Source organism: Balaenoptera physalus (assembly GCF_965194825.1).
Source record: "Balaenoptera physalus genome assembly, chromosome: 1".
NCBI lineage: Eukaryota > Metazoa > Chordata > Mammalia > Artiodactyla > Balaenopteridae > Balaenoptera > Balaenoptera physalus.
This window is the reverse complement of record NC_138882.1, coordinates 77,204,489-77,216,538: the sequence shown is the minus strand read 5'-3', so window position 1 is coordinate 77,216,538 and position 12,050 is coordinate 77,204,489. Positions and strand designations below refer to the sequence as shown.

Here is a 12,050-nt window from a genome sequence, read left to right as displayed (position 1 = left end):
CTAGTGGATTATTATGAAGATGCAATGAGACGATAAGAAAAAAATGCATGTAAATTTCAATAAAAATTGTTCTGTACATCTTAGTTGTTTTTGAGAAGAGCTCAATGATTTAGAAACATCCTTGCTTTCTAAGCCATGATTCACTTGATTGATATTTATTTCTTTTGTTGAATCTGTTGATTTCTGAGAGAAGTTATGACAGCATAGAATCACTTAAGGGGCACTTTCACATTTTAAAAAAGTTGTGTTTTAGGCCTACTATTTCACAATATGCACCTAAGAAATAATGGAAATTTACCTATAGTTATAAATAACTAAAGGATTTGCATCCATTAATTGTATACTAAATTTAGCCAAATATACTTTGTTGTGCATAACAAATGTCAAGTCAATATATTTAATAATGAAATTCTGGAAACCTGCCAATCTTGTAACTATTATATTTAGGGCATTGTTCATAGATACTTTTATTGGATCAATTGTGAAGAGAATGGGTGATGAAAAAATGACCAAAATAATTATTAGAAAATGTTCTTAAATTTTTGTGGTCAGAAAATTTTTAAGCACATAGTTGGAAAGATTTCATATTGTTTGTTAATTAAATGTGTACTTTCCTCATTCTAAAAATAATCCAAACTGGCTATAATCAGATGCTGTAATCAATGACTCATTGATTCCAACTGCCATTTGTACAGTTTCATTTGTATTTTAAAATTTCTAAATTACTTTTTATCAATTACTATTTCTGTGTACTAAATTGTGACCTAAAGCTTCATCTTTTATGGCTAATGGTAAAGAGCAATATTTAAAGAGTTATTTAAGCAAAAATGATGATGTCCAAACAAAATATTACAACTTTTTAAAATAGTTACAATAGAACCTAATAAAACCTAACACTAATAGGATAGTATATTCAGTAACAGATAAATAAAAGGAGAAATCAATTTTTAAAAAACACAGAGATCAGTAGAATTCTATCCTGATGTAATTTAAGGAGGAATTCTAGTGAGAAGAAGAGAGTTTGTATGGTCATTTCAATTTGAAAAGATTTATTCTATTCTTGGGTAGCCTGCTTATATTTTATCATTCATTCATTAAAACTGCTGAAAATATAGTGCAACTAAATTTACCCTTTTTCTATCAAGAGAAAAATCCAGAATCTCTTTTAAAAACAGCCTTATGGCCAAGACAAAACCTAGTCAGAAGTTACTTGAGTGAAATGCCAGAAAAGTCATGGACTCATAAGCAAACCCCAGGAAGTCTTTTCTAAACCTTGTGGATGAGAAGTGAACTCAGCTAGGGCAGGGTGTGGCATCCTAAATGAAGTCAGGCCTTCAGAGGAGAAGCCACTGTTCCTCCCACTTCCCTGGGAAGGGGAGGGGTGGTGGCGGTTTAAAAAGTACTTAACATAATTGTTAATAGGAATTGTTTTATGTGGCAGGCTCTTGAGATGATTTTCATTCCCTTTTCTCCCTTCCTTCCTTCTTTCCTTCTTTCTTCCTTTCTTTCTTTCCCTTTCTTTCTTTCTTCCTTTCTTTCTTTCCCTTTCTTTCTTTCTTTCTCTTTCTTTCTTTCTTTCTCCCTTTCTCTCTTTCTTTCATCTCTTTTCTTTCTTTCCCTTCCTTCCTTCCTTCTTTCCTTCCTTCCTTCCCTCCCTCCCTCCTTCCTTCCTTTCTTACTTTTCTTCCTTTCTCTTTTTCTCTCCCTCCCCCTTTCCTCCCTCTCCTTCCCTCCCTTTCTCCCTCCTTCCTTCCTTACCTCTTTTGTACATTCCAAATTTTAATATTTATAATACTTGTATAATACAAAAAATTAAGAAAAAACTTTTAAAAACATTAAGAGTTTCAGTCTTTAAATTTTCTGCTTTTAATCTTTCTTTTGGCACAAAAAGGAAAATAAGAAATGTATCTCAAGCCCCCCCAACTATGCAAAGGGATCCTTTGTGCCCTTGCTGGGGGCAGCAAGGCCCATTGCAACAATTTCCTAGTAGTGCAGGTCTGTGATATTAGCTGTCTATCTTTTGTCCTATGTTATAGGCAGAGAAGAAAGAAAGATGGCTTGTAAAACTTGTCAGGGGCTTCCCACCACTCTCAGGACAAATTCTAAGCTCCAGTGTGGCTGGAGTCTGGTGAACCAGGGCAGGATATGGAGAACATAAAAGGGGGGAGTTAGAGAAGGACTGTATGTGGGGGTGGGGTGGGGGGGAGATCTTGTAAGACCTTGCAGGTCTTTTGATGATTTTGCCTTTTACTCCCAGTGAGATAAAAAGCCGTTAGAGGGTTTCGTGCAGAAGAGTGATGCAATTCGAGAGATCATTCTGGCTGCTATATTGAGAATGGCTGGCAGAGGGGCAAGGGTGGAAGCAAGGAGATCTGTTGCGGGGTTATTGCTCTGTACAATTCAAGTAAGAGATGATGCTGGATTAGACATGGATGGAAGAAAGTGATGGTGAAAACGGGTAGGATTCTGGATACATTTTGAAGATAGAGTGCATGGGATTTACTGTAGATTAGATCTGGGACGAGAGAAGGTGCCAAGGATGACTCTAAGTTTTTTGGCCTGAGAAACCAGGGGCATGTAGTTACCATAGAGATAGAGACTGAGAGAAGTAGGTTTGTATGTGGGGCAGAGTGGAGAGGATAATAGGAGTACATCAGGAGCTTAGTTAAAGAATGCCAATTTTGAGATACCTATTAGGAATCATGATATTCTTAAGGAGGCATAAGGGGATGGGACCTAGCTCATGGGTAGAGGGATTGGACCATGATAGTTTATTCTAAGCACTTGGAGACAAGATAAAAATACAGGTACAGATACAGTAGATGGGTGGATGTGGTGGTGGGAGCTTGAGGAAGCTCTTTTCTGATTGTTCCTATTTTCTCAATGAAAGGAGAAGCAAGGTTATCTGCTGAGAATGAGCATGGGGGAGAAGGTTATTACAAACGTTTCTCTTTGAGAGAAATAAAAGATGTGAAACAGTTATCTAGGAGAATTGCAAAATGAGTGGACTATAGAAATATAGTATATGGTATTTGCATAATATTGTAGTTATGAATTTAAAGTGACTCCAGTCAGAATGGTTGTGTGTTTTTCTCCAACCTGTTCAGCTACCTGGGGCATCTGGTTCAGGGTCTCTCAAAAGGCTGTAATCAAGGTGTTGGGCAAGGCTTAATTTTCTGCTTCAAGGTCTCACTGCACTGCAATCAAGGTGTCAGCTGGGCTGCATTCTCTTCTGGAAGCTCGACTGGAGTAGAATCCACTTCCAAGCTGGCAGGTTGTTGGCAGAATTTATTTCCTCATGGCTGTAGGACTGCAAACTTCAGGGTTTTTCGTTTATTTGTATTTTTACTGGCTGGAGGCCACTCTCAGCTCCTAGAACATGTGTGAAGTTCCCTGCCATGTGGCTGTCTCCATAGGCAGTTCTCAACATAGCAGTTTGTTTCTTCAAGGCCAGTAAAAATAGTCAAAGTGAGTCTGCTAGGGCTTCCCTGGTGGCGCAGTGGTTGAGAATCTGCCTGCTAATGCAGGGGACATGGGTTCGAGCCCTGGTCTGGGAAGATCCCACATGCCACGGAGTGACTAGTCCCGTGAGCCACAGTTGCTGAGCCTGCGCGTCTGGAGCCTGTGCTCCGCAACAAGAGAGGCCGCGGTAGTGAGAGGCCCGCGCACCGCGATGAAGAGTGGCCCCCACTTGCCGCAACTAGAGAAAGCCCTCGCACAGAAACGAAGACCCAACACAGCTGTAAATAAATAAATAAATTAATTAATTAATTAAAAAAAAAAAGTGAGTCTGCTAGCAAAAAGTCTTAAATAATATAACCTAATAATTGGCGTGACATCCCGTCACTTTTGTCATATAACATAATGTATTCATGGGAATGATTATCTCATCACCTTTTCCATATTCTATTAGAAGCGAGTCATGGGTCCTGCCCACCTTCAAGGGGAGGGGATTACGCAATCCAGGAGGCAGGGATCATGGGAGTTACTTTAGAGTCTGTCTGCTGCACCATTCTAGTCCCAATACCTGATACCCAGTAAGCCAAACTTAGTAAATATTATTTTTTAAACAAAAGCTTACCAAGCTCTTATTCTGAGTCAGAAACTGCTCTAAGCACTTTAAAAATATTAATCCCCACAGCAACCCTAGTAGGTAGGTCCTATCATTATCCCCGTTTTACAGATGTGGGGATGAGGGACAGAGACATCAATTAATGCAAGGTCATTCGGCTAAGTAATTGCATAGTCAGCACTTAAACTCGTGCTCTCTGGCTTCAGAGTCCATATTCTTACCTATTACGCTAAGCGGCCAAAAACAAAGTGAATGAATAAATGAGTGCTGTTGAGAGGTACAGGAAATAATTACCCAGCAGCTCTGAGAACCAAGTAAGTTTTGAAACTGCATTTTGTAGTTCAATTTTGATGCTAAGCCAGTTGGCACTATCAGAGACTTTTATTGTGATTTTAGGTCTTTTTTTCTATTAATATTAAGCAACACAGGCCAAGTGGAGAGGTGGAGCCTGGAACAAAAAAAATGTGTGGACCTCCTTGCTGTGCCTGAGATTTCTCGGAGGTGACATGCCATTTTTATCTTTTCCTTATTTAAAGATATTACCTGGAAAATATAAAGTAAATTTCAGCTGTAGTAGATTCATAAGGAAGGAATAGGTGACTAGGAGATATCTCCAACAATAACAACTTATGCTATACCTTGGTTTGTCATTCATATTGAGTTGAGAGGCATAAGAGAACAATGACCAGATAGGTGGTGAGACAGGTTTAGAACAAAATATGTTGCAGCTCTGGTTTCAGTGCTGGCCAGATGCCATTCTAGGCTAAGTTTCTAAGGACTTTCCCCTGGGGACAGCCCCCCTGTGCTTTAGAAATATCCAGCTAAGTGGCCTCCCAAGAGGGTGCATTAAATATTTGACCCAGGACTCAGAATGATAGAGAGCCTTTTAGCTTGAAGAGAAGAAAATATACTCGAAACATTTATTATGGTGGTTGAGGTTTTTAATGACTGGATTATTTTTCCACTCATTAAATCCAGAAAAACCCTGTTATACAGTGATAGGCTTCTAATCTTGGTTCTGCTTCTTAATTATCTATTCTATCCTTCGGTAAATCACTTAACTTTAGGGGGGTTTTGTTTCCTTTTCTATTAATTAAGGGAGATGGACCAGACAATCTCTGGCTAACAGCACTGGAATGGAATTTAAAGTCCACTCTCCCACACCATAACAGCCTACTCAATTTGGAGTCCTGAGGCTGTGTATCTCTGTAATTATTACACACAGCACTCATCTACTCTCTCCCTGGTTCATTGCTTCCTGTTATTTATTTACTTCCTAGATTATAGTCAGTTTAGAGGGGCTGTACTTTGAGTAAATATATATATATATATATATATATATATATATATATATATATATATATATATAAATAACAGGGTGTATTCGTTATTTCACAATATTTCAAAACACAGCCTGAGCTACAGAAAATTTAGAGAGTGGGAGGAGTGATGAGCTATTAAGTTAAGATGACTCAAGTTCTAGGAAAATATCAACAGGAAAGTCAAAGCCCTAATTCCTCCACCACTCATCTGTTTGTCTCTTGGAAATAGTGATCTCATGAAACACTCATGCTTGGCTTCGAACCGAGCCTTGAGCTAAGCCAGACGCTCCTGGTGATCTGATGAACTGCTGGGAAATCACCTGGGTCCTTTAGATGTTCAGGGGCCTAGCTGAGGCCATCACATTCAGGACAGTGAAGGGAGGACTCCTGGTGTACGCTCACTAATACCAGCCCACTGTTTGAAAAGCCTGTGTGGATCCTCACTGGTTGTACTACAAAAGGAAGTGTGGACAGACTGGCACATATCCGATACAACTGCAGGGAAAAACAAGCAAGCAAGTAGCCTCTTTACTTGTTAAGTAACATACCTGCTTTTCTGAAATTAAAAAATATATATTCTCTTAACTGTAAAATAATTTTCACTTTAGTAAATTTAGAAAACACCCCAAAGTCACCGGAATCCCATTGTCCCTAAAAGACAAAACATAAGATCTTCTTTGGTATACACTTCTGAATTTTTGAACGTGTCTGATAATAGCCCATTTAAAACACCTTTCTTGGAATCCCAACATGATTCTGTATTTTTAATAGAGGACCACTCCATTTCCCTTATTTTCTTTATTTTTCTTTCCTTCTCTTGTTTATTCACCTAACACTTATTGAATAATTGCTGTGTGCTAGGTCCTTTCTCTTTTAATTCTCTTTCCGACTTTGTAAGATATATTGCATGTACTGTTATCTCTATTTTGTAGATAAGGAAACGGAAGTTCAGTGAATTAGGGTGATTTTTCCTAATCTCACAGCCTCTATCTACCTATTATCTATCTAATCTATCTTACCTATCTATCTAACTGATGAAAGTATTATCTTTTTTTTTTTTTTAAAGCCTAGGTGGGATCATACGTACTACCCAAAATACATACCCTTTGGTAAATATTCCCTTTTCGATGCTTCTGATTTCACAGTTTATTTAGTACCAACCCTACTAGATCTCTTGCTAAGTTCTCTGAGTACAAATTCCTTGGTTTCTTTTGCTAAGGAGGCATCAGGCGTTGCCAGTGTGAAAACAAATAACTGGCTCATAGAAGCCTCATTATTAAGGCTGAGGATCAAGGGGTGGCGTTCTTGAAGAGTGAGGCTTCTCATCTCCTGGTTCTCTCTCAAACCCTATTGGCCTATCCTTTTAAGAAATTTCTTTATTTTATTCTCTCCCTCCTCTGAGCTCTGAAATCCTTCATTTGTGCATTCACTGTGGCACTTATGGCCCCTTGGCTTGAAAAAGGAACATCTCCCCCATGTTTATATATTCCCTGGGGACCCAGACCCTAGCTTTTGATCCCCTGTGGCATCTATCACGAGGACTGGCACAGAACAACCCAGTAAACATATTTTGAGAAAACATCTATTTGTTCTTGATTGAATACTGAAAAATGTGCCAGTTTGTTCTTAAGAGAATAGTTCAAGCTCAGGGACATCCATATAAACATCCAGGGATTCCAGGCCATTCCCCACTCTGCACAACACGTTTCCATACTCCTCATCTAAGCCTCACTGTTTTCAACTGGAAGGTTGAGAATTAGAGAAAAACACTCTCCTAGCATTATTCCTGTCCTAAGGGAGCACAGCTGTCACCCAAAACAGCACTGTGTGGCATTTACAGCTTCCCAGGTGATGAGGCTTTCTGACCCGGTGATTGAGGGCATGTGACAGGGGACAGGCAAATGATTCTGTTGACTCTCACACCCTCTGTCCTTTCCTCCAGAGCTGTGTGCTCCGTGGGTTAAAGATTTTCTTTTTTTGTTTGGACTGATAGTGAAGAACTCCACCATTAGTTGTATTCTAATTTTTTGAACTTTAAAAATATTATATAATTTCAACCTTACAGAGAAATTGTCGAGCAGTATAAAGAAGTTCCATATACCCGTTACCCAAATTCACTAATTGCTAGCATTTTCCCCCAGATATGCATTTCTATCACATATACACACATATGTATGCCAATTTCTGTACTGGGATTAATAATCATGAGTTCATGCTAACTTCAATTCGAATCTGCACTAAAGCGGTAATTCTAGCCTCTCTGCCTTTCCATATGTGTAATGTTCTTCTCCAGAAGTAACTTCTCTCTCATTATCTTCAATATATTTAGTCATTTGCTCACCTCCACGAAACAAACAAAATAGTTTCAGAATTGCTAACCCACACCACTGTGAAAAGCCAACCTACTAACTAGAGTTTAACACTTGTTTACAATTCATTTTGTCTTTAGATTGAGGGTAGAAAGTTAAAATACTGTGCCCACAGGTATATTCATATGTCAAAAATCACCAAATTGTCCGTTTTAAATATCTGTAGTTTATTTTAAGTCAACCTCAATAAAGCTGTGAAAAAATACTGTCTTCAAAAGTTACTTGGGTTAATTCCCCCAAGGAACCTTCTTAAAAAGTTATGTTATTTAAGATACCATTAGGTTGATTTGTTTGTTTGGTTTCTGTTTCAGGGTTCAACCTCCCTCTTTGTTATTTTTATTTCATTTTTTGAATATGTAAAGCATTAACAGGGCTCCAAAAGTCAAAACTATACAGAAAGTTGTATTTAGAAAAGTGCGACTTACCTCCCCATTCCTCCACTTGATTCCTACCCAGCCCCTGCAGGTAACTAATCTTATTGGTTTCTGGTTTGTCTTTCCTGCTTTGTTTTCTTTCCAAAAATAAGCAGATGTGTGTACATTTTCTTATTTCCCCTTCTTTCATTATGTATACTTGTTTGCACTTTGCTTTTTTTCCCACATACCAATGTCCTGAAAGTCACCCCTTTTCAGTTCCTATCGGTCTCTCTCTCTTTTTGTTTTTTGTAGTATTCCATGTAGCTATGTAGTATTCCATGTTTTCTTCTACTACCTGTATGATTTCATACTTTACTCTTAGATCTCTGATGTGTTTGGAGTTTATTCTTATGAATGGTGTGAAGTATGGATCTAGTTTCATCTTTTTCCAAGTGGCTACCTAGTTGTCCCATTTACTCAAAAGTCCAGTGGTTTGAGATGCCACCTTTATGATATAGTACTTGGGCCTATTTTGGACTGTCTAGTCTATTCCATTTGACTATCTATTCACAATTGTTCACATCTATTCACAATCTACCACATTGTTTTAATTATAGAGGTTTCATAGAATATTTTATTATCTGGTAGGTAGGCTTCTTATTGTAGTTTTTTTTTTTTTCTTCAGTGTTTTCCTAGTTATCCTTTCATGTTTCTTTTTCCATGAGCACTTTGGTATCAGCTTGTCTATTTTATACATTTATAATCTAACATGGAGTGTAATTTATACATTAACAAGGGCTGTTTTACCTTTTATCAAGTATCTTTGTGGCTTTTGTGTAGGAATGTTTTACAGCTTTCTTTATACAGGTTTTGCACATTTTGTGTTACATTTAATTTCTTTTGTTATTGTAAATGGGATTTTCCTCTTTTATCATGTCTGCTAACTAGTTGTTTGTGTATATGAAAATGATTGACTTCCATCTGTTCATTTTATAGACTTACTGAAATCTTTTATGATTTAGTCTTATCATTGATTCTCATAGTTTGAGTTAATCTTATTGATTTTCTAGAGTTTTCCAGGTACTCTTATGTCATTTGAAATTCAAGGTAGTTCTGCTTATTCTTTTCTAATTCTTAAGTTTCTTACAATTCCTAATTGCATTAGAAGAGATCTTCAGTGTAATGTTAAATAATCATGGATAGTGACATTCCTTCCCTTCTCGGCCATTATTTTTTATTTTTTAATTTAATTTTATTTATTTTTTGCCACCCCACGTGGCATGCGGGGTCTTATAGTTCCCCAACCAGGGATCGAACCCACACCCCCTGCAGTGGAAGCATGAAGTCTTAACCACTGGACTGCCAGGGAAGCCACTGCCGTTAGTTTTTAAAAGACTATGTATATAAAAAATATTTTAAAAGACAGAAACAACTCTTTAGGTAAGATGTTTCTGAATATTTATCTGGTAAGATGAGATTATGGCCCTTTTTATGCTTAGAAACTAGAAAAAAAATTTTTAGCACAAAGGGTAAAAGTAAAAATTTGATTTTATAATAGTTCGTTGAAAACACTTGTGTTGGGCTCAGTTCTTCCTTTTTTCTTTAATGAACTCTTTAATAGTGATTTTTCTCTTTATTCATTCATTCATCTAAGATTTATAGAATGCCTATAATACTCCAGACACTATTACAGAGTCTTTATCTTTTAATTTTTACTACACCCATGTGAGTTAGGTATTACCCTTATTTTATAAAGGAAGAAATCAGGGTTGAACTGTGATTTTGAATCTGTTCTCCTAGGTCAAATTTTTCTAAATTCTCATATATTTCTTCCTCAAGGAGTAGAAATGTAGATGAGTGACATTTAGTATATTTTTAGAAAGCAATTGTCTTACATTCTCTTCCCTTCTTTAAAGGTCACAAAGCTGTATTATTGTGGGGAGGCTTCTAGGTCTCTTCAAGTGGGACCTCAGCAACATTAATGGGAGTAATTTTGTTTTTAGTTATCATGAAAGGTTTGAGAGAAATGTTCTTTATAGTATCAGGGATCCAAACAACAAAAGATTTTCCAGATGATGGTAAGTATATCAAGGTACCCAGGACCTAGAACAGTGCCTAACATAGCATAAGCACTCACATAAAAACAATTACAATTTATTATTTACTCTGTTCTACATTCTGTTCTTGTATTGACTGGTTTAATCCTCACAGCACCCCTAAGGGGCATATTTATTATTGTCTGTATTTTATAGATGAGAAAACTGATGTAGAAAAGTTAACTTGCCAAAGATTCCAAGCAATAAAGAAGCTGGAATTCTGCAGATCTCATGTTCATAACCACTACAACTATAAATCTTTCAAACAAATGGATGACATTCTGTGATCATGAAAGATAGTGTTCAGCCTCCTGAATGTATAACTACCAGCATTACTCATCCAGGGTAAATTTTTCTGTTACTTAATGCAGTGGATGATTTTGAAATTGATAAAGAAAATTAAAAGGCTTTTGCAGTCAAGAAGGTAGAAGAAAGGCACCGAGATGCCTGAATTTCTTTGTCAGGTATTTTGTTAAATCTAGATGTTTTGGTATTTCAACATTCTGGACTTCTTGCAGAAACTGTGCCAAGTGCCACGCGTAAACACAGCTTTTAAAGGCACAGTGCCGAGCATATAATCGCATGTGCACATCCGCACAAGGTTATATGGTATACAGGCAATTATAAACAGTCGCACAGCAACGGCCTTGGAGGTCAACCAGTCCAACGACCCTTTTCGTGTCATATACTGAGGCCCAGGGAGGTTAAGACCACAGTCACACAAAGCTGGCATCGGGCTCAGTCTCTATGGCGCGCGCTTTTCATTTTCTCAGGTTACCTAATACATTTGCTTGCATTTCCTCTCTTGGTTTTTTTTTTTTTTTTTTTTTTTTTTTGGTGCCCATTTGTGCAAAGGTAAATGGGTCTGGCTTCACGTGCTTGCGACCCCAAACACCATAAAACAGAAAGTCAGGGCCCTGACTACCTGGCCAACTTGAGACGAAATAGTAGCGCAAGATCAGAGGGCGCGCCAGGCCCGCCCCTGGGGTTCTGCGCTGAGACGTCGGCTGCCGAGCTTTCGCAACCCTCCGTCTGGGTGGTCGGACATACGCCACCCGGATGACACAGCTCCCAGTCCAGCTCCACGGTCCGTTTTGGGAAAAGGGGGGGCGCCCCGAGCCTTGGGGCCACAGGGAAGACTAGGAACCGCAGGAGGGCACCTCGAGGAACAACACAGTGACGTCAGGGATCTTAGGGCCTAGCCATGGTACCTCCGCTGGGCTCGGAACTCGCCCCACCCAGCGAACGCAAAGGACACCCCTCCCAGCCGCGAGGACGCTGGGGGGCGGGGCCACCTACTGACAGGACCCTCGCGCCATCCCCATTGGACTGGAGAATGAGTGACGCGAGAGGCCCCGCCCCTCCCCGCCCCGCTCCTTCGCGGCGGTCCTCTCCGCGCCGGCCTCGTTGCTTGCGCTCTGGGCGCTGACGTGTCTGGGCGGGTGATTGCGACTCCTCCCCGCGCGGGCAGCCACTCGTCGCGGCGACGGAGGGGCGGGGTGGCCGGGGCCGGCGCTCCCCCTGGCCCCAGCTCCCGGCCCGCCCCGCCGCCCCGGCCCCCTGGATGAGGGTATATATTTGGAGCGGGCGCTGGACGCCGATGAGTGGCCGCGCCGAAGGAGCCGGAGCTGGGCGGAGCTGTGGTCGCGCCGAGAGAGGTGAGGGGCTCCCAGCTCAGTCGCTGTCTACTCTTGCCACCCTGGAGGAGACGGCGGGACTCGGGACCCGGGGCGGGTGGGGGCCTGGTGCCGCCACGCACACGCTTCCATGGCCACGCTCGCGACGTGGACACGCGGCGCACGTACGTGCAAAGAGCCAGCAACCTGGCACACGCC

The 12,050-nt window shown here is 40.0% G+C and overlaps 1 protein-coding gene across 10 annotated transcripts in view; it reads left to right on the top strand.

Moving 5' to 3' along the window:
- The window catches only part of UHMK1 (U2AF homology motif kinase 1), a 105,725-nt gene that overhangs the window by 51,995 nt on the left and 41,680 nt on the right, over nt 1-12,050 (top strand). For 2 of the 10 annotated variants that reach the window (XM_082465708.1, XM_082465719.1), the window contains exon 1: nt 11,654-11,873. The exons of 7 other annotated variants lie outside the window; for them this stretch is intronic. Coding sequence is in view for 1 of the 3 variants with exons in the window: in XM_082465711.1 (XP_082321837.1) it covers nt 11,780-11,873 (94 nt within the window). In the remaining 2 variants the exon portion in view is untranslated. Of the gene's footprint in view, nt 1-11,641; nt 11,874-12,050 lie in introns of those variants that run through there. One more of the 10 variants, XM_082465711.1, reaches the window with a different exon arrangement.